The 23,759-nt window shown below is 37.0% G+C and overlaps 1 protein-coding gene across 1 annotated transcript in view; it reads left to right on the forward strand.

Moving 5' to 3' along the window:
* LOC128670481 (uncharacterized) overlaps window positions 1-23,759 on the forward strand; it is a 222,066-nt gene that overhangs the window by 163,459 nt on the left and 34,848 nt on the right. The window contains exons 6-8 of the mRNA XM_053746161.2: window positions 1,070-1,225; window positions 4,021-4,137; window positions 4,669-4,843. Coding sequence (XP_053602136.1) covers window positions 1,070-1,225; window positions 4,021-4,137; window positions 4,669-4,843 — 448 coding nt within the window. The remainder of the gene's footprint in view (window positions 1-1,069; window positions 1,226-4,020; window positions 4,138-4,668; window positions 4,844-23,759) is intronic.

The raw sequence follows: 23,759 nt of genomic DNA on the forward strand, positions 1-23,759 counted from the left end.
TGTATTCTTATAGAGTGTACATACTAAATAGGCAACTTGAATAAAATCTGACAATAGCATATATTCCACACTGAAAAAAAGGAGGAAGATTAAAAAGTTAATTAGTAGATATCATTTATTTGGAAAATACATTTTTTCTAGTAATTAGGCAGTTTCTATATGACATCAACGAAAGATAAATTTGGTTGGCAAGAAGTCGCTCCCAAGTTCATCTTATAAAGGGATTTTGCAGAAAACTAAATTATTCATAGCATCCCTTTCGCCTGATTAAGTTTGAATATTAATTTGTTCGTTTTCTCAATTTTGTCGATAAGATCCTGCCCGTAGTCCCATCACTACGCTTCTATCGCGATGTTGGTTCGTATTTTTTTAGTTTTATCGATAAGATTCAACGAATAGCCCCACCACTACTCTTCTGTTGCCGTGAGCGATGACAACACTCAATCATTCGGGCGCAGCCCTATCGTCCTGCAAGAATCGAGGACATTGTTGATCATCCAAGTAATGACCATACTGATTACAGACATCATGATAGGAGAAAAGATGATAGATTGCCGTCGATGGTTGAGTTGTCAATGTAATAGACAACTAAATAACCATAGATATCATATGTATGTGTCTTTTTTTGTAATATACATACACATGTACATAATCACGTATTCCCGGTTGCATTTGAAGCTGTAACGCCGCGAAGCTCGGGGTCAGCGGATAAAATAAAGGATAACGTTTTGTGGATTGGCTATGTGACTCTTCGACATCCACGCGAGGTTAAAGAGTGGTCCTATTCTAAGGCTGAACCAAACGCCACTGGTTGATGATAATCATTTGAGCGAAATCAGTCCATTGAAAATAGCGAAAAAAGAAAACGTTGGTTTGCACTCCGGGAGTGCCGGCAGAAGTGAAAACTTGAATATTAACGTTGTGCATTTTTGACGTCTTACAAATTTTCGATCAGGGTCACGTGTCTTGATGCGAGTTTAACATTTTTTACTCATCACAAAAGTGCACAATGCCGCTAAAGAAGTTTCCACTTCGAAAATGTTCTCCAAATGTACAATTATGCCGGCAGATCCAAGGCAAGCCAGTGATACAGCAGCGCATCCTGCCCAGCCCAGTGGTGTCCATAGACGCGCCACACCGCAGCACGCCGCCCCCTGGCGACGAGAACACGAACATCATTTTCAGTCCTTGGAAGGCGTTTGGGCCTTTTGTTGACACCATCCAGGTTAATACAGCATTTTATCTAGTGTTTTATTGTTTAATTTCACCATTAAGTCGGAAGCAGCGCGTTGTTATTAAATATGGTAGTATGCTCCTGCACGAGGCGACGCGTGAAACATGAAGTTTATAGAGATTGTTACGAGTATGTATGATCACTACATAGTATAAAACGAAGTCGCTTCCCGCTGTCTGTCTAAACCTTTATATGCTTTTAAATCTTTAAAGCGACTAGCAATGGATTTTTATGGGGTTTTTTTAAATAGGTAGTGTGATTTCTGAGGAAGGTAGGTGTATAATTTATTGTGGTTTTACCTGAACGAATGTGGTTATGAGCTATTGCTAAATGCACATTATCATGCACGCCGCTGACGTTGCATGACAGAATTCATATTTATATGCATGATACACATAATATGCTAAGAATCAGATAAATAAATATAAATATTCAAATTCTCCATCTATCTTCAAATGCGTATTCTCCTCTGTATTATAAATAATTACTGAATTTTGAAAATAATTTCTTATAAAATACTTTCCCTAATTTATGGAATATGGTTTCTTAGTTAATAAATCAAATCATCAATAAAAAAAATCAATTTATCAACTTTGTAATCAAATCATCATTGGAATGATTTATCAACTTTGTCGAATAAAATAAAAATTGATAATGAATATCGTAATAATATAATTTTTGACATAACATTGATCCCTCTATTTGCAGTTGTGATAAAATCAATTAATTTAGTCAACGTTTCAACCAATCTCGAACAAATCCATTATCAACATAGCACCATCAATATCTACGATGTAATCAACCGATACGCTGGGAACAATTACTGAATTTCCTATGGCATCACGATGGAACTATTGTTCCTAATTCGAGGCCGCACCGCCCTGAATCAAGATTTTCTTGATACAATGTTATTCTCTAATTGGTGTAGGACGTTGATTAATGGAAACTTGCTCTCTGTTGCCACCCACTCTAGACCAAGATCTCGCTGTTGTTTTGTGTTTCGATTTTATATTGACTGATGCTGTTATTATAAGTTGATTTTCAACAAGTGAAATCCGATTCTTTTTACAATGTATAAATATATTGTTGTAAATAATGTAAAAATGTAATATATATTTATATGGAAACTAGCTTTTGCCCGTAGGTTCGTCTGCGTTTATTACGTACGTTCGCTCGTATCTTATTTTTGTTAATATCTCGGGTTAAGCAACTTATCGCGATAAAACCTATTTCACATTTTAAGATAGACTATCTCCTATACATCTGTGAAATTTATATCAAATTCCATACAGTAGTTTTTACGTGTAACGCGAACAAACATACAGACAGTCAAATATTCGAAATTAAATGTTTTGGCTCCTATTAGTCCCCGTAAAGACTAACCTAATATCTCCTATGTACAGACATAGCGCACTAACAGTTTTACTATATCTATGCATAGATATACATTGTGTGATATCGTAATTCTGTTACGGAAAAAAAATCGAAATAGTGACGTGACGTTTCCTTATAATATTTTAATGGAAATAAAAAATTAATAAATGACATAGGTAATTACTTTTTAAACGAGATTAATCAAAGTGACATTCAATAAATTAGTTTAAAGTGTAATTTGGCTTAAAATTTTATAAATAAATAAATATAAGCTTTTATTGATGCTATGTTGTTTCTACCCATGTTATTGATAGATGATTAGGGACCACTACTGTATTTCAAACGCTGAATGTTTACAAAGCCACTTTTAAAAATACAGCGGAGCAATTGTATTCGTAAAATAAAAATAGTGCAACAAGATCTTGGACTATAATTATTTCGGTGCCGTGAACATATTCATTATTTATAGGTTATGTTGTGGTTATCATCGCTTATTTTTATGGCGCGAAACTTTCTTGTTTATGGTTACAAAGTCGTAAAGGAAACTAACGACGGGGAAGAATGAAAATTGATTTAGGTACCTAGTTTTGTCATTCTAACTATATATAGATTTTGGAATGGAAGTAATCACATTTTACGCTAGATTTCAAATCAAATTCTACCTTTAGTTTCTTTTTTTTTTTTGTTAATAAATATCAGCCTAGGGAATCGGTTTTCTTCATATGTTTGACGGATTAATGATAATAAAGAAAAATAATGTATTTGTATCTATGGTTTCGAATTTCGAAGTAGCCTTCTTTATAATTATAGTTTAATAACCATGGCCCTTTTCTGAAAAGTCTATTGTCAAGGATGATATACGTACCAGTGCGCCCTCCACTACCAAACCGATTCCTAAGACTATGCGAAGTGGAGAAGAATAATTAAAAAAGCAGATCATATTCTTCGACGCTATGTGGCTAAGGAAACAACTGAGAATCTAAATAACTTGTCATTAGAAATGCTCTTCTAATTTAATAACGACTCGGAAATGACAGAAACGTTTGATAAGTAAATATATTAGGACAAATCACACAGATTAAGCTAGCCCCAAAGTAAGTTCGAGACTTGTGTTATGGGATACTAACTCAACGATATTATATTTTATAACAAATACATATATAGATAAACATCCAAGACCCGGGCCAATCAGAAATAGATCATTTTCCATCATGACTTGACCGGGGATTGAACTCGGGACCTTTCACTTCAGAGGCAAGCACTTTACCACTGCGCCACCGAGGTCGTCAATCTCTTGTCTGAAAACCAGTAAAATCATAAATTTTGTTCTCAAAAAATTATATTCTCAGTTAAAACCTAATGCAAACCTGCGACTTCTCGGTGCGCTATAACTTATATTGTTCTTTTTATAGGATGGCGAATTGATCCCCAGTCAAGACACAGTATTACTGCCCACACCGAGGCTACACGACAGCTCCCTGGACGAGGAGGCCACGGATCCTATGCCCACGGCACAGACATCTAACAAAGTAATTGAACTTTTATATGTCTTCTTCTGCTTTGAATAAATATATAGTCCTGTTCCACTCACACTGTATTCTCACATCACATACGCATATATTAAACATATTGTATCCTGTGTAAAGACATGAAATAAACATACATTTTATCTAATTAGTAAACCAACAGCTAATTGGATTATTTACATAATAATATTAGAGTTAGAAATAGGTATGATTTAACAAAGTAAAAATTAATTACAATTCAAAGTAATTAAGTACCTTTGTATTTAGCCTCTCAATTGTAAGTTTATTACACTGTTGTGTTTTCTACATATTATTATATTAATTAATAAAAAAAAGTATAAATATTTAAAGATTGAGCTATATACGCTAGTGGAATATTTTTCAATTATGCTGCCAGTTGGTGATATCTGATTCACAATTTTGACGGTATTTCTGGGTGTGTTATACCCGTTTCTGGACATGTGTCCATCGACACAAGTCTAGTACTTACTGTGGACCGTTGAGTGTTGTCTGTTCATTCATTTATTATTTTAGGTGGCCTCAATAAGCCAGCTGTCGTTCATGGTGCGTCCAGACAGCTTCGAGCGCGGACAGCTGCGCTTGACCTGCATCTCCAGCGTTCACTCGGTGTACAACGAGCGAGCTGAGCTGGTCATAAACGAGGAGCGACCTCAGATAGCTTCAGTACTTGGTACGAGGGACGCCGCAGGTGAGACTAGTTCAAACCGATTATTCTCCACATAATTCGAAATTTTAAAAATTACAATTGTAGGGTAGTTGTGAAAATAATACAATCGGCCAATGTTTACTCGTATATTGAGTCAAGTTACAACATAAAGGAGCATACACAATATCTTGAATTAAATGACTTTCACACTTGTATCGGATTTTTGTTAAAGTGGATTCCTAATTCAAGGTTTCGGAACGGACTACATAAGGGCTATCGCATTCCTTGCCTTCCCTAGGGTTTTACAGAGAGGACTACGTAAAGGCTATCGCTCTCTGGGACCCAGACTAACCGCTACTGAAAGACCACATAAAGGTTATCGTATCAGTGTCGGCTGCTGCTAGCTAAGTGAGCTTGGAGTGGCGCGTACGGCTTATAAAGGCGGTCCGTGGATGGTGCCGTGTGCAAACTTAAGACGTCATCATTGCGCGTCGAGCAGGACAGGTATATGTGTGACAAGGAAAGTATTCGAGTTCGTGCGTTGTGCATGTTATTCTCGTTACAGTCTCCCCCTCTGGTACTCGTTGACGTCCCGTAAGAGTACCAGGATTATGAAGGTGTTTGCTTCCTTGGTCTTCCGCGTTTTTTAATAGGTAGACATGGAGCAGGAGTTTCATGATCTCTCTTTTCAAATTTTGTCAAAGCCGAAGAATGATATTTCCCGATTGGCTTTTCAGGTTCATTTGTATTAGCCACTTCGTAAATGGAATTGCCATATTTTTTTATTATATTATAAGGTCCGTCACGACGAGGGGCAAATTTTGCAGAAAATTGTTTATCTCGACAACTAATCGGATGTGTTTCTACTAAGACCAGGTCTCCGATATTGTATCCTGGGTCTGGTCGTCTTTTTGTATTTGCTCTATCTCTGTTAACATCTTGCATATTTTCGACGTTCTCTTTAGCAGTAATTAAATCTTTAGCAAGCTGTCTCAAATGTGGTGTAATTTCAGGTACAAAATTTTCTGTTTGTACGATATCACTAAAATTGTGAGAAACATCAAAGGGTGTTCGTAATTCTCTTCCAAATGTTAAGTATGCTGCGGTGAAATTTGTACTTTGATTGTACGCTGTGTTCATTGAGAAGCGCACAGCAGGTAACATCTCGGGCCATTTATTATGTTTGTCTTGGACTAATATTGCCAATTGAGTTTTAAGGTCTCTGTTTTTTCTTTCAACAATATTAGGCTCAGGATGGTAGACAGGACTTAGAAATTGTTGTATGTCTAAACAAAAAGTTAATTGTTGCATTACGGCTGATATGAATTGGGTGCCATTATCACTTGAAATTCTACGAGGTAAGCCATATCGTAGTAATACTTCGTTTAATAAAATTAAAGCACATTGTTGTGCAGTTGCTTCTGTTATTGCAAATAGTTCAACCCAACGGGTAGCTGTATCTTCTATGATGTATATCCATTTTTCGCCTTTTGAACCTTGAGGTAAAGGCCCAAACAAGTCGATTGAAAGAACCTCAAATCTTTGATTGTTTGCAGTAGATTGAAATAGACCTACTGGTTTTTGATTTGTAGCTTTGTAGCGCTGACATTCTATACATGTTTTAACGTATTTTATAACATTCTTTCGTAAACCTTTCCAGTAGAAATTCTGTTCAATTCGTTTTACTGTTCTGTCTACACCTAAATGTCCAGCAATAGGTGCGTCGTGATATGATTTTAGTAAGCTATTGATTTCATGTTTTGGTATCACTAACTTAGCATGATCTTCTTCTTGGTCAGGAGTGAATCGATATAGTACTCCTTTATTTAATAAGTAGCCTCTTTTAGACCATTGTGCCAAATCTTCCTGGGTAGATTTATCCTCTAAGGCTTTTATGATTCGTAGTAGTTCATCATCCTTTTCTTGTTCTGCTCTTATATTGATTTCATTTCTTTTTGGTAAATCAAATTCTACAGTGCAGATTAAACATAATTCATTAGAATGTTCTTCTTCACATGGAGGCCTGGACAAAGTATCTGCTAAGACATTTGTCTTGCCTGGGCTGTATTTTATTTCTAAATTATAGGGTTGCAGTTGTAAAGCCCATCTAGCGAGACGACCGGTTGGTGATTTTAAATTAAGCAACCATCTTAAAGGTTGATGGTCGGTAATCGTTAAGAATTTTGTTCCCTCAATATATCCTCTGAATTGTTTTACTGCCCAAACAATGGCTAGTGCTTCCTTTTCAGTGACTGTGTAATTTTTTTCTGCTGATGTTAGTAGTCTACTTGCGTATTCGACAGGGTGTTCTTCTTTGCCCTCCCCCTGAAGTAAAGCTGCTCCAATAGCATAATTACTTGCGTCTGTTTTGATTATAAACGGTTGTTCGAAATTAGCTTGTTTAAGTATTGGTGTAGATGTTAATGCGTCTTTCAAGATTTCATAAGATTGTTTTTGTTCTTTATCCCATTTCCACAAAGCTTGTTTCTTTGTAAGACTGGTTAAGGGTCTTGCTTTTTCAGCAAAGTTCGCTATAAATCTTCTATACCATGATGCGGTTTGCAGGAATGAGATTAATTGTTTCAAATTTTTAGGTTCTGGTCTCTGGGTCAGGGCTGATACTTTCCCAATATCCGTCTTTATTCCTTCTGGTACTATCAAATGTCCCAAATACTTTATTTTTGAGCATCCGAACTTGCATTTTTTTCTATTAGCTCTTAGATTAAAATCTTGTAATTTTATAAATATTTCTCTCAAATCTTGTAAATGCTGGCGAAAAGTGTCAGATCTAATTATTAAATCATCCAAATACGCTAGTACGCATTGTGCCCTTAGTCCGTTTATGAATTTGTCCATCAATCTCTGAAAGGTTGCCGGTGCATTTCTTAGTCCGAACGGCATGCGTTTAAATTTGTACATACCAAATGGTGAAATAAACGCAGTCTTATCTTGGTCTTCAATGTTTAATCTTATTTGCCAAAATCCTGACTGTAAGTCTATTGTTGACATATAGGGCATAGCTTTGGCCTGGTGCAATAAATCGTCTATTCTGGGTAGGGGATATCTATCTGGTATTGTTATTTCATTTAATTTGCGAAAATCTATACAGACTCGGACATCATTATCTCCCTTTGGAACTAGAATGACAGGTGAACACCAAGGAGACTCACATTCCTCTATTATGTCATTACTTAACATTTCGTCTAATTTTACTCTAAGTTGTTGTTGCCTAGCGGGCGATAATCTATATGGTTTTACAACTACAGGTTCATGTTTACCTGTTTCTATTTTATGTTCTATGTATGGTGTGGCATCACCATTAGATGCAAAGATAATACTAAATTCTGACAATAGATTGTTAAACTGTTCCCTTTCATTATCATTTAATGAGTGACATTCGTCAGGTTTTAATGAAATGTCAATGGAATACAATTGAGTAGGATTTATTGATACATATAATACACGGGGATCAATACAAGATGCACTATCTGCAGGTTCTCTTGGACGTTCTAGCCGTGGTGGTGTTTGCAGTTTGTGTAGGATCCATTTTGGTCTTTTGGCATCAGGGGGTGAATTTTCAGGACTTTTCAATGGAGATGGTGTTTCTGGCATAGGCGATACGACTGTGAGCTCATTTGCCCATTTTAAGAAATTTGACATTGTTTCTACTGATTCTGTAACGGCAGGATTTTTGAAAGTTAGAGCTTTAGCAGCAATAAGCGGTATGGTATCATTTCGAAGTTGTAAGAAGTTGTATGTTTGGGAGGGGTCGTCTATATAGTACCAAACTCGTTGTGGTAGATTGAGTACGATACCCGATGCTTCCAAGAAATCTATTCCCAGCAAAGTGCGATTTTCCGATGCTTCTGGTATCACCGAAAATGTCACTGGTCGCTCTCTTCCTCCTAATACTAAATTGACAGTAGTTAGCAGTAAGGTAGTAGTCTTAATAGTTCCATCTGCCAATGTAATGCTACTTGGGCGTTTTTCGAATTGTGTACCTTTTTGAAGGAGTTTTTTATATAGGTGGTTGCTAGCAATACTAGTTCGTGCCGCAGTGTCAATAAAAGCGTAGCCTGTTTCACCCTCCACGGTGATTTTTATTGTAGGAATTTTGGCTTGGGACTGCATAGTGCTTTGTATGGCATAAAATGCAACTGGTTTTGGGGGTGTTTCTTGGTTCTTACAATTATTACAATTGCTTCTAAAAACACCAATCTTTCCGCAACCATAGCACGTAATTTGTGGCTTAGGTTTATCTGTAGATGGTCCTTCAGCAATGTCTTCCTTCTTTTTCTCTGCTTTTTCTTTTGCTTCTATACGTAGTCTAGTGCGACATTCCTCCGCGAGATGGCCTCTCTTTTTACAGAAAGTGCAACGTTTTACTGACTTTGAGCCTGGTTCAGAATCAATTTCCTTTGCGTGTAAAGATTCCTGATGGCGTGCCTTTTCCATTAGATCAGAGAATGTTTTAATGTCGGATCGGGCAATTTTCTCTCGTAAATTTAATTTCAATAAACCATAAATCAGGTCAATTTGTTCATTTTCCTTGTGGCGTTTAACAGGTAGTTGTCCCAATAAGGCTCGTTTTCTACAGAGAAATGAATCTATAGGCTCGTCTCGTCCTTGAGAGCTCTTGAATATTTCCATGTATATGTCATGAGGCTGGCGAGTAGGTGCAAACGCGGCGCGTAAGTTTTTCAATGCAGTATTCCATGATTGTGTTTCGGAACGTACTCCTTGCCACCAAGTACTTGCTGTATTTTTCAGAAGTAATGGCAACCCTGCTAATGCTTCTTCATCGGAAATTTGCTCAATTTGTTTATATATCTGTATTGCTGATATAAATTCTTCGACCTTGTTCCGATCCCTTTCTCCATCATAGCGCAGTGTGCAGCGAGTAAAATTTTTATGCGACATTTTACTTGTACACGGTATTCGACTGAGTAGCTCGGCGAACTGTTCTTGAGTGAGTGTAACCGGCGATGGTGACGACGTCGACATATTCCCAACTACCCACTCTTCTTTTAATTTAATCTTGTTTACGGTGTAGATTTTTTTTCCAGATTGTAGGGTAGTTGTGAAAATAATACAATCGGCCAATGTTTACTCGTATATTGAGTCAAGTTACAACATAAAGGAGCATACACAATATCTTGAATTAAATGACTTTCACACTTGTATCGGATTTTTGTTAAAGTGGATTCCTAATTCAAGGTTTCGGAACGGACTACATAAGGGCTATCGCATTCCTTGCCTTCCCTAGGGTTTTACAGAGAGGACTACGTAAAGGCTATCGCTCTCTGGGACCCAGACTAACCGCTACTGAAAGACCACATAAAGGTTATCGTATCAGTGTCGGCTGCTGCTAGCTAAGTGAGCTTGGAGTGGCGCGTAGGGCTTATAAAGGCGGTCCGTGGATGGTGCCGTGTGCAAACTTAAGACGTCATCATTGCGCGTCGAGCAGGACAGGTATATGTGTGACAAGGAAAGTATTCGAGTTCGTGCGTTGTGCATGTTATTCTCGTTACACAATTAATTTATTTCCCGTTACTATTTAGACCCAATACTATACAAATTAAAAATTACTGTAACAAATAACTTATAAACACATATTTCAAATACTTAATAATAGTAATAACAATATAAATAAACATATACAAATATTATTAAATTAATAAAATAAATTAAAAATATATATATATATTTATATATATATATATTTTATTTATAAAAAAAAAATTATTAAATTAATAAAATAAATTAAAAAAAATAAAAATTTATATATGTAACGGGCGTGAAAGAAAATACAGGATCGTAGTAAGAAAATAAATATATTACAATGACCAATGCAAACTAGGCGCACTATAGTACAGTGAGCGAGTCACCGCGCGTATAGTAGTCAATACGTTGACGTTGGTATGTACAGTGCAGTGAGTGAATCACCGCGCGTGTACGCTCGCGTAGTGCGGAGTCCGGTTCTAGACTGTCCAGCCCGAAAGGTGAAGCAGCCGAGAGCGCGGTCGCAGCGATACTGGCGGCACGTAGGCAGCCGGCGATCTTTTATAGTGGAGGCGGCCGGCGATAAGGGCGTGTTCGGCGCAGCGCTACAGCGCTGCCGTTAGCAGGCGCGGGCGCTCGATGACGCTTGTTACAGGCTCCCCCTCTGTCTTGGAAGGCGTCCCGACGACAAGGCAGGAAATGGACGTCGAGTGGGTGGTGGTCTTCTTGGGTCTTCCACGTTTTCTTACAGGGTTGCCCTCACCATTGGGCTTCTTGCCTGGTTGTTTAGGGCGTCCTCTCTTTCTCAATGGTTGCACAGGTGTCGGTAGTTGAGCTGAATCTCCAACGAATGGGACCAAGTCGGAGGCGTGGTACAAGCCTACTATGACATCAGGGTTTTTTGGATCAGCAACTTTGGACCATGTCGTTTGGTGATGACATATGGACCATCACGTCGAGGAGCAAATTTAGCACTGACTCCCCTAGAAGCGTTACTCAAAGGATGTGATTTAATCAACACAAGGCACCCAGGGAGGTATTCAGGTGCTGCACGACGATGTTGGTCGACATACTGCTTCTGTCTTTCCTCATTATATTCTTGCACTTCTCTAGCTCTTTGTAGGGTATTTGCTAAAGTTTTAAGTTTTGGGGTGATTTCGGGGATAAAATTTTCGGATAAGAGGACTTGCCGAAAATCAGTCGATACATCATCAGGAGTCCGTAATTCTCTTCCGAATGTCAGATAGGCGGGAGTGAAACTCGTAGATAGGCACTTGGCCGTATTCATCGCGAAACGAATACTGGGAAGTTTTTCAGGCCAATCTCCATGTTGATCTCCGACTAGAATAGCCAACTGAGTCTTCAGATCACGGTTTTTTCGCTCTACGGGATTAGATTCTGGGTGGTAATAAGGGGTGAAGGCATGTTTTATGTTCAACGTATAAGCAACTTGCTGCATGACTGCACTCACAAACTGCGTGCCATTGTCACTTATCATGCGGCGTGGCAATCCATATCGGAGAAATATCTCATTAATCAGTGTCATTGCGCAATTTTCTGCTGTGGCTTTCTCGAGAGCAAATAGCTCAACCCAACGTGTGGCTACGTCTTCCACGATAAAAATCCACATTTTCCCATCGGAGGACACGGGAAGAGGTCCAAAAAGGTCAAATGATATGACTTCAAACCATTGGTTCATAATAGTGGTCTGCAACAGACCTGCTGGTTTTTGATTTGAGGGCTTGTAACGTTGGCAGTCAATACAATTCTTGGTATAACTGTCTATGTATTTTCTCATGCCACGCCAATGATATCTTTGGGCGATTCTCTGAAAGGTTTTCTCCGAACCGTAGTGGCCCGCTAAGGGATCATCATGGTAAGCTGCTAAAACATTAGCCCACTCCTGTTCCGGTACTACGAGCTGGGCGTCATCGGTATCGGCGTAAGGAGAATGTCTGTACAGAAGTCCATTGTTTACAAAATAGCCCTTATTACTCCAATACTCAGCTTCTTCGTGTTTGTCTGAATGTTCTAATGCTTTGATTATCTTATTTATCTGCTCATCTTTCACTTGTTCAGACCTGATTTCAGATGGGCTTCGTTTAGGGATATCCACTGCAACTGTACAGATACTACAAGCTTGCATCGTTTCAGCAGTACACGGCGGCCTTGATAATGAGTCAGCTACTATGTTTGTTTTACCAGGTGTATACTTGACGGTTATGTTGTATGCTTGTAACTGCAGGGCCCACCGAGCGAGTCTTCCTGTAGGTGACTTTAATGACATGAGCCATCTGAGGGCTTGATGGTCGGTAACGATGGTGACGGGTAGACTTTCAATATATCCACGAAATTTAGATACAGCCCAGACGACCGCAAGTGCTTCTCTTTCGGTTGTGGAATAGTTTCGTTCCGAGGCAGTCAAGAGGCGACTGGCGTATTCGACAGGGTGCTCATCTTCACCCTCCCCCTGGACCAGAACAACTCCAATAGCATAACTACTAGCGTCAGTTTTAATGATGTATGGCTTGTTTTCATCTGCTTGTCTGAGTATAGGAGCGGAGGTGAGACGGTTCTTTAACTCATCATAAGCCTTTTGCTGTTCTTCTCCCCATACAAATGTTACACCCTTTTTTGTCAGGCGTGTGAGTGGTTCTGCAATCTTTGCAAAGTCACGGATAAATCTGCGATACCACGAACATGTTTGAAGAAAACTGGTTAGGTGTTTCAAATTGCTTGGTGGAGGGAGATTTTGAATTGCAGATGTTTTTTCAGGATCCACCTGAAGACCCTGCGGGGTGATGTAATGACCTAGGTACTTCATCGATGAACAGCAAAATCGACACTTTTCTCGATTAGCAGTTAGACCAAATTCTCTTAACCCCTCAAAAACTCTTCTTAGGTCTTGTAGGTGTAGATCAAATGTTGGAGAAAATACGGCAAGGTCATCCAAATATGCCAACAATTTTACATCGTTCAAGGTCACACGCATTCTATCGATCAAGCGTTGAAACGTGGCTGGAGCGTTGCGTAAACCAAAAGGCATACGCTTAAATTTGAAGATTCCAAAGGGCGAAATGAACGAAGTCTTGTCTTGATCTTCTTTGCGTACTCCGATCTGCCAGTAGCCTGCTTTCAGGTCAAGAAGTGACATAAACGGCGTTGGTTTTGCTTCATGTAACAGGTCATCAATTCTTGGAAGTGGATATAGATCTGGAGTAGTGATTGAGTTAAGGCGTCTGTAATCCACACAGACGCGGACCTTTCCATTTGACTTCGGAACTAGTACGACTGGCGCAGCCCATGGGGATGCACAGGGTTCAATTATCCCTTCGGCTAACATTGTATTGATTTCTTGTTTGAGGATTTCCTTGCGAGGTGGTGAAAGTCGGTACGGAGGAACTGAGATTGGCGGATGATCCCCTGTCGGTATGGAATGCTCAATATATTTGGTAGGCTTTCGTTTAAATTCAAATACATCCCGGTTTTCTTTCAGGAGTTGATCAAGTTGCTGTTTCTGTTTCATAGAGATTTCAGGCAGTACATCAATTGCATCAATCTTAATGTTCCAATCACTATGGTCAAAGAGACTAGCAGTACGAGGTGATAGTTCAACTTCTTCCCTGTGAACATTTAGTTGGGCGTCGCGAAGCATGAAGTCCAGGTAACTGGGTGAGTACCCGTCGAACAATTTTGTTTTCTTATTTGGTGGTGTACTTCGAAGATCTATAGGGGCAAGCTTATAGGTTACTCCAGAAGTTGTCAGCTGAGGGGTCGGCGTTTTCTTAGCTACTTGAGTACTGTCAACTTCCTCCAACGACACAGTCGCTACGGGACCGGGCATTGGTGTGCTTGTGAGCATGGGTTCAGGCGTTTTGTGCACAGGAGACGGGGGTGGAGTTAACGCAGGCGAATCTTGACTCTCAAGCGTGATATTCATCGGAGAGACTGGACTGGGTAACTGAGTGACCTGATTTTGGAAAACGGCGAATTCTTCTGAATAAAGTTCATAAATTATCTCAGGCTCATGAATATAGTTCCAGGTGAACTGAGGTATATTCAGAATAATTCCAGCATCTTGTAAAAACCCAATGCCCAGTAGTGTTTGGTTGTGCTTGGCATCGGGTAAGACGATGAGGGTCGTAATTATTTCTCGTCCATTCAACCGTACTTTAGCTTTGAACGATAGAATCTTTTGATATTTTGTAACTCCATCCGCTAATGTTATGCTCACTGGCCGTTCCTCAAAGGTGTGACCACGTTTGTTCAATTCACAATAGAGAGAATATGATGCAACGCTGGTCTTGGCACAAGTATCCACATATGCTGTACCGTTTACTCCTTCGACATCCAGGAATACCACAGGCCGGGAGCGTGCACCAGTTTGAACATGGAACGAGCAAAATGCAATATTCTCTGGTTTCACTGGTAAGGGTGTTGGCCGACTTTTACAATTCGGGCAATTGCTACGGTAAACCCCAGGAGCGCCACACCCATAGCATGAGAATTTTGGTTGGCTTGGCGAAGGAGCTTGTGTTTGGTGTTCTGCTACATCCTTGGGGCGATCCACAACAGCACCTTCAGCTCTCTTTTTCTTGCGACATTCCTCTACAGAGTGGCCAAGATTTTTGCAATAGCTGCAACGCACTCTTCCTCCTCTTCCAGGCTTTGCATTTCCCGATGAGGATGATTTGCCTTCATCCCTTTTCATGGCATATTCCTGTAAGGATTGCTCGATGCCGCGAGCTGTTTCTAGTAGCACATCAAAGGTAGGCACTGTATCTCTTGGAATGCGATTTCTAATGTCTAACCGAATCAAGGAGAATATCATGTCGATTTGTTGGCTTTCTGTTAAGGCTGGAGGGGGCAGAGATGAAAAAAGTGACCGTTTCTTCGCAATGAATGCTTCGGTTGTCATATTATGCTCCTGTGCCTCGTGTGTTATCTGGTGGTACACCATATAAGCAGGTCGTATATATATATATATATATATATATATAAATTTTTATTTTTTTTAATTTATTTTATTAATTTAATAATTTTTTTTTTATAATAAAAATAAATAAATAAGTGGAATAATATTATGTCCCTAGTCGACAGTGGAGTCAAAAAAACTGAAAATATTGCACTCATTTGGCTTTACAGCCAATAAAATACCGGGATTAGAATATTACATAGATTATAAAGATTACTAGAACTTGCAATATTTAATTTATTTAATTTACGTGCTAAAATACTATCGCTAAATCGATTTACCAGATAGCATTACAAAACAGGTCACCATAATTCGATTCTTAGCGACAGATTTCCATCAGGTTAATGTTTTTTTACGTTAATTTGGTTACTTACCGAGCACCACAGAGCACCACGTAGATTTTCTTGAGGCAAATTGCTGTACCAGGCGGGCGGGTGCGGTCAATATTTGAATTGTGGAGTAGAATTGGTTTGCTTTAACGTGCCACTCCACTGCACTCCATACTATATGAGCTATATATACTCAACCATTATGGATTGGATAGCTTTGTTCCGGGTGTTATTCGGGAAGGCATTTTTCACAGATTTTTTTATTTATTTTTTGTAAATTAATTGTTATTATTTTTTTATTCAAACGTTATTCACTAACATGGTACACAGAGCAGATTTATTTTAGCGGACATTCGTTTGAATATTTTTATTTAAAAAATTAATATGACATTTACAGCAGAATCTTACGAGTACAAATGTAAATAACAATAAATAGATGTTAATGAAAAATAGTCAAATAATTTTGTTATTATAATAATCATTGAATTACTGAAATAATCAAATATTTTTATTTTTGAATGCCACAATCTTTAGTAAATATATTACCAACTTTTGAACAAAATCGACGATCGATTCAAACTTTAAATACGCCATAAATAATAACAGAGCAAACTTAGCGTAGCTTCTACTACACGACATACGCAGCTATGGAGTTGCACTAATATATCCTACTGTTTACATCGAGAAATAAAAATTTATTTCCAATTCCCCGTTTCGCTTTGCTAGAACGGTCTTGCTTCTGTTTGTTGATAGTCTCGTCTTTTTACATGCCGTCATATTAGTTTCAGATACGGACATATCCAGCTAAATATATAAGGGTGGGTTGCACCAGTCAACTTTGACGTTAACTTTAATCTCCGCGCCCCCGTCGTTCGGATAAAATGGCGTAATTTGCGATTTCTGTGCAGGTTAAAGTAAACATCTAAATTTACTGATGTTTTTAAGACCGTAAGCCTGTTTTCGAAAGGTCCCAGGTTCGAATCCCAATCGTGCCACATGAGTTTGTATACCAAACTGACTCATGTATAGTAGTTTTTATAGACCGCCACATGCTTCCGGTGAAGGAAAACATCGTGAGGAAACCTGCACTGATTAATAATTTAAGTTCAGTAGTATGTAGTAGTCGTTAAAGTCATATCAGAAGGTTTTAGGCGACTTGAATAAAATCTGCCACCAGGGTTAAGCAATAACTCAATCAAAAGACGTAGATAGTAAGTTAGGGAATTGTTTCTAAGTTTTCATTTTATACTAGATGTTGTCCAGGGCTTCGCTCCCGTGGGAATTTTGAGACAAAATATAGCCTATAGCATAATGTACCTATCTAAGGGTGAAAGAATTTTTGAAATCGGTTCAGTAGTTTCGGAGATTCGCCTCAAACACGCTTACCTCTTTATAAAGACATTATAGATGTAGGGTTCGTTTAGAATTTCTAGTTGCGAAAAAAAATTTTAGGTCACTTATTACTTTTAAAATAAGCAATCAACATTTTCCATAATTTTCCAAAATTTTGTACTATTCCACCAGTCTTCTTAAAACACAAACTTTTAACAAATTAAATGTGCTTGTGGTAGGAATTTATAAAAAAAATCATATTGTTTTTAAAATGCCTAACTAAGTAAATACATAACCTCTTACTCCAGCATTTGTCACCGGCTTCCATTAGCATTAAGCAGCAGTCTTACCCTGTTATTTAATGATTTTGAGTGTCGTGGAAAACGGTTCAATTTATTAGACGTCTTTTAACTACTGCGTTATATTTGAATGTAAATGCTAATTGGTTACGAACTGCCAACATGGCAGAAGCGCACAGAAATCGCACAAAAGCTCACAGAAGCTTTGACTGATCGCACAACATTACGCATGTTCAGCGCGCGCCGAATGAGCCTTGTGGCACGAATTTTTGAAATGCCATTTGTGAAATTCTAAAGACGCGCTCGCTGATACGTTCGTTCTGTAAAACTACGGAAGTAGAGAAATAAAGCTGTCTGATATGTTGTCTCTCATCTTAACGTATTCCCGGTTAGTTCTGTAGTTGAGTGTCGGAGCCCAGCTGTATGATATGATTCAACGACATGAAATACTTGCTGATAATAGTCATTGCGGAATTGGAATTTTTTTGAATTGATGGAGCCTTTTCAGTATATTATTCTTATCATTACTTACGTGTTGTGTTATTTTAATACTTTTTATTAAATCGAAAATCTCACATCAAAAAATATCTCAACCACTCTTCTTGAAATTTCTCATAATTCGAATACATGTTAAGGAGAAGGATATTGGCTACTTTTTATTTGGGTAAAAAGTACATTTCCCATCAAAAATTCACGCGGGTGAAGCCACAGGTAAAAGCTACTCAATTATGATCCACCTTGTGTCAGTTCAATAAAATCAACATTCATGTTTGACAAGATATAATGCGATTTCAAAAAGTCTTTATAGCTCACTTACTTTGCCAGCTTATCTTCCATATCATCAGTGTTTCGTATCATGCATTCATTTGCTTTGAATGTTTGGCTAGATAGGCAAAGGTAAATTAAAGCGTTCCCACAGTCATATCCCATATAGCTGTAGTTCGTACCTTGACTTCCAGAGCTTATGTTCTATATCATCAGTGTTTCGTGTTACACATTCATTCGCTTTGCAAGTTTGGTTGGATAGGCAAAGGTAATAATTACCGTAACCAGTCATGTCATAGTGTAGCGTAGGTTGACTGTTTTGATATGTTGTTTTGTGTAGTTGTGTTTTCTTACACTAGCTTTTGCACGCGGCTTCGCGCGCGTTATTTGTTATATTCCACGGAGGCAGTTATTTTTTCGGGATTAAAGGTACCCTATGTCCTTATCCATACTTCAAACTATATGTATGCATAGCAAAATTTCAAGAAGATTGGTTGAGTAGATAGATCGTGAAGAGGTAACAAAACAAACTTACTTTCACATTTATAATATTAGTTAGAATTAGGTTAACGTAAAAATATATATATAATCAAATTATAAAGAAGTCCATTCTTATCAATGTGTAGCAAAATGCTTGCAAGTTATAAAAAACTCCCACTCTTTCTCGACATGTCCAAACATTGTCCACATGAACAAGTGTATACAGTCATGCAAATAATTTATCAACATTTATTTTTTTATCTTCTAGGAATAAAAATTAACGTACAATGAAATGTTTCTAATTGTTGTGTTGTTTTCAACAAGATTCAGCTTTTGGGAAGAATAGGACCACTAATAGTATCATCATATAGATATACGAGGCGACTAAAGGACAACAACAATAAAATTCCCAAGAAGGGTCGTCGTTAAAAGAGTTTTTCACGTGATAATTTTATCGAAATACGACATTTTTGCTTTATTATACGTATAATTATACGTATAATACAAAATAATACTCAAAATAATTATTTTGAGTATTATTTTGTAGTCCAAATCTATATCAACGTATAACTGTAGTCTTCTTTCCGAATGTGTTATTACGACCATTGGTGTCAGATTTTTGAAGTCGCCTAAAGGCAGCCGTCACGCCTTGTACGACGACAGTCTAGTTGTGCCAAGTTGTCGCAAACACACAAATAATATAAAACTGTGCTGAAAATCGAATGAGTGTGAATGATCTTCGTCACAAAGACACGAGACCATTGATCACCAGTTGATAGAAGCGAACAAACAACACTGGAACAATCTCTACAATATTATTAAAAGTCCAGTATAATAGGGAGAACCCTTATATTTTCCACTCCACCACAACTCGAAGCGCGTCAGATTGCAACGGGAAGTCAACTAGAAAATTGCACTCATTCTGATCTCGTAAATATTCGTCGGCTAATATTTCATGAAGATTTTATTCTGAAAACTTGGAGATTTTCTTCATGGAGTCGACGTCACTTGTTAAGTATGATCGCTGATTGGACCCCACAAGGTGTGTTTTGAATCTTGATGAGTCCTTTGAAATGATTTCTCGGTGTTTTGTTCGTGTACATTTTAATAACATAAACCTCTGTTCGAATTTCAACTCAATTTTATATTTTTTTTTAGACTTATATCACGATATATGTTTTCCTTTAAAAAGTTAAATGTGAATCGGTTCTTTTATAGGTGAGATGTCTAAACTAAGCTGAGCTGCATAGTGAGGCGGTCGCTGGTGGCATGATCCTCGGTTGAGCTGGACGCCATAAGCGAGTCTCACCCCAGTGTGCCTCTAACTCGAACCGCACTTTTTTTATAGTCAGTGGAGCGTGATATTTTATTGAATTTACTTGTTTAAACTCCCATCGACATCGACATATGTAGTCGCAAAGCTTATATGTAAAATGAACCCATATTTTATATGTAAAATGAACAGCGCATTTCTAGTAAGTGAATAGAAATATTAAATTTCAGTTTAATCTTTGTTCGTGTTCGATATAATTTTGTTTTCATAAATATTTGTGCTATAAGTTAATAAAAGATGTTCATTTCACGCCCTATGGGTGAGTTACACCGTCAAATTTGACGTTGATTTCAACCGACGCGCCGATGACGTTTGGACAAAATGGCGTACCTACTTGCGTTTTTCTGCGCACGTTACATTTGAATGGACTTTCTGTACTAAAGGTTCATATTCTGTGGTTGAGCAATAAAATCGTCTGAGGAGCGTAATCGAAAAGAAAAAGTGTTTTTCAGGATTTTCGCAATATGATTCATCAGCGTTTCTCTAATACGAAGATTTTTCTATTAATGAAGATTATGTAAATGTAAAAGGGATTTTATGTGACATTACTAAATTGATCCAGAAATAAGTCACTTTTTCAGTTCCATCGATTTATAGAAGATTGAGTCGGTTTTTGTGTATGTGTAGCTTTTTTTCAGATATAGATCGTGAATAGAGAATAGAGAATCGCAAGAGGTGAAGCTTTTCTTCGGTGACGTTCATATTGATGGATTGTGATTCAGTTCTCTTTCAGTTAGGCTTAAATAATAGTATTATATATTCAAATTTCCTTATTCAACTTAGGATGATTTACATCACTTACTGACCTCAAAAATTTACTTAAAACTAAATATTGGGGTAAGTCTACTGCCGGCTACCAAAGCGCAGGTGTAGAAAAAACGGCGCAACTCAATTCATCGCAGCCTTTTATCGATAGCTTATAGGTACATTAAGGAAGCAATAAACGAAAATTGAATTTCAGATGTCAATTAACAAATGTAGGTCTTATTAGCTAATAATATAATACAAAATGTATTTTGTTTCTTGTATATTATAACAGCTGAAGTTTTAACAAAATGTTAGGTACTTCATCTTATGAATCTGAATTTGTGAAAGAGTTTGTGGATTTTTTTTCATTTCCATTATGTTATTTCAATGTCCCGGGATTATATTATTTAGTAGGATTGTATTTATTTGTATATATTTTATTGTACGTCAAGTACTTTCCCAGACTATTCATAAAGTCTATCCAACTGTCTACAATATACTCAAATGAAGACGAAAAATAAAGTTCGTCGCTTTCATTTGGAAGTAATATTTTATGAAACATCCGAGTACTTATATATTTGCTTTATCAATAAATAATGTTTGAAAAATAATACAAAAGAGTTTACTCATGTTTATGAGTTGTTATTAGCCAAAAGTCTTATACTTATCGTCAAGAGCCAAATAGCCTTGCAAATATTTAAGGATTATTTATTATTAAAAATATATTTGTAGACAGTATACTTTGAAGTGTCATAGAAATATTAATTACGCCATTTTGTCTAAACGTCAGCGGCGCGCTGGTTAAAATCAACGTCAAATTTGACGGGGCAACTCACCCTAAGCCTATTATATATGCGTAAACTATAATCAAATAATGCACAAATTGGTAACGCAACGAACTAAACCACGCGCCGACTAAGTTTGCACTTGCCAACTATTTGAACTCGCGGTAAACAATTTAATTAGTCTTTAAGGAACTACTAACTTCGCATGTTCAATAACGCGGGTAGTTTGGAAAAAGTTTCTGACACACGAGCACTGAAACTAAACAGATTCTGATATAGAGCGTGTTCACATTGCTCAGTTGCGGTGGGAATTCCTTCACCATTTTTTTATATAATTCGTTTGTTCATTGTAGGACGACCTCGCTGGCGCAGTGGTAAAGTGCTTGCCTCTGAACTGAGAGGTCCCGGGTTCGATCCCCGGTCGGGTCATGATGGAAAATGATCTTTTTCTGATTGGCCCGGGTTTTGGATGTTTAACTATATATGTATTTGTTATAAAATATAGTATCGTTGAGTTAGTATCCCATAACACAAGTCTCTGACTTACTTTGGGGCTAGCTCAATCTGTGTGATTTGTCTTAATTTATATAATATATAATATTGTGAAACATAGATACATTAGATAGTATTCATATTAATGAAGTCCGCTGTGTAAATACCCAGTGGTATGGAGTATTATGACACTAAACACAAGTGGGTTTACGATGTCATAATATATAATAATATTTAAGAAATAATGTCTATATATTCATTTATCTACCACTATGTTATATATATATAATCATGTTGACATCCGACGGATCAACCGAAAAAAAAACAGTAAACAATTTCTACATTCTGACGTATCTTGATCCGTTGACGGATGTCATGACATGATTATATGAAGTTTCGACCTCTTTCTTACATATTTGTCCTTTGACTTTTTTATTATTTTTTCATATAACAATAATTAAGTATTCATTACGAGGTATTATCGCGTTTCCGTTTCTTCGAGAGAAAAATGCTCGACTAATTTTAATGTTTTACGTACATTACATATTTTTATCGACATCGATAATTTTTCGATTTTCACACCCATACTCCTGATAGTGTCCATATTAAACTATAAAATATAATATTTTTGATTAGACATCAGATTAAACAGATTTTATTAATTCTAAACAAAATAATGAACCAGAAAATATACATGTTATTAAGAAGCATTGGCGCGCAGCGCAAACTTTTTAGTGATAAAAAATTAATATATTATTATAAAAGTTAAATATTTACACAAATATACGGATTAAGCAGCGGTATAGAATATAGTGTGATGAATTAACTAAAAATACGAATCCCATCCCAACTATCCCCAACTAAAATTATAAATGCGAAAGTAAGTTTGTTTGTTACCCTCTTTACTGGACGGATTGTTTTAAAATTTGGTATACGGATAGAAAATAACCTAGAACAACACGTAGGGTAATTTTATCCCGACATTCCCACGGGAGCGAAACCCCGAGGCGCAGCTAGTATAATATAGTTCAAGCTATTTCTTGAAAAATACCATATACGAAAATAATTTATATTTTATTTCAGTATCAGTCAAAATACAGCAGTCAGTTTGAGCTGATGACGGCCTATAAATAAATTATCAGACTTTAACGAATGTTAAAATTATACTCAATTGCTGGCATTAAAATACACTGTAATATTACTAAAAATTAATATGCTACTGCAAATAAAAGGCTTTTTATAATACGCTAATTGTTACTCATGGCTTTATTCACATTACTGATATTTCATACAAATATCAGAATTTTGTTTTTTATTTACCTATAGCGAATCACATGCTATATATATATAACTTTATCGTATCGAAATAGACAGAGAAGGCGAGCATTTTTATTTTATAAATATGATGATATTCGATTTCAATATGATATTTCACTTCACAAACTGTATAGACTGTTTTTAAATATTTTATTACAAAACATCGATACAATTCGTGTCCCATCACTAGATACGTCTTTGTTATCCATTAACGATATTACGCTAATGATTCGACAGTACACCAGTCCCCTAATTATAAAACAAAAGCTTTTTAATAAAGATATTTATAATTCCTAGACTTGTTATCGTGTTCTTCGATACAACTTGATTGGATTTCGCTTTGTTTTTTTCCTGAGAGGATTATCAATCTTACGGAAGGAAAAATATTTTTTTCTGGGAGATTTTTTAAATTTACTGAACATTACGTTTCCCTGAATTGGGTAATAGTAAATTATTTGCTTACCCAAATAAAACACTTGAGATAAGTATCGAATGGAAATCAGTAAACATTTGTAAACATCAACAAATCCGAATTATTTTTATCGGGCCATTTTATAGTGAGACCAAAAAGAAATTTAACAACAAATGACGCCTAAAAATAG

This window comes from Plodia interpunctella, chromosome 6 (genome assembly GCF_027563975.2).
Source record: "Plodia interpunctella isolate USDA-ARS_2022_Savannah chromosome 6, ilPloInte3.2, whole genome shotgun sequence".
Lineage (NCBI taxonomy): Eukaryota > Metazoa > Arthropoda > Insecta > Lepidoptera > Pyralidae > Plodia > Plodia interpunctella.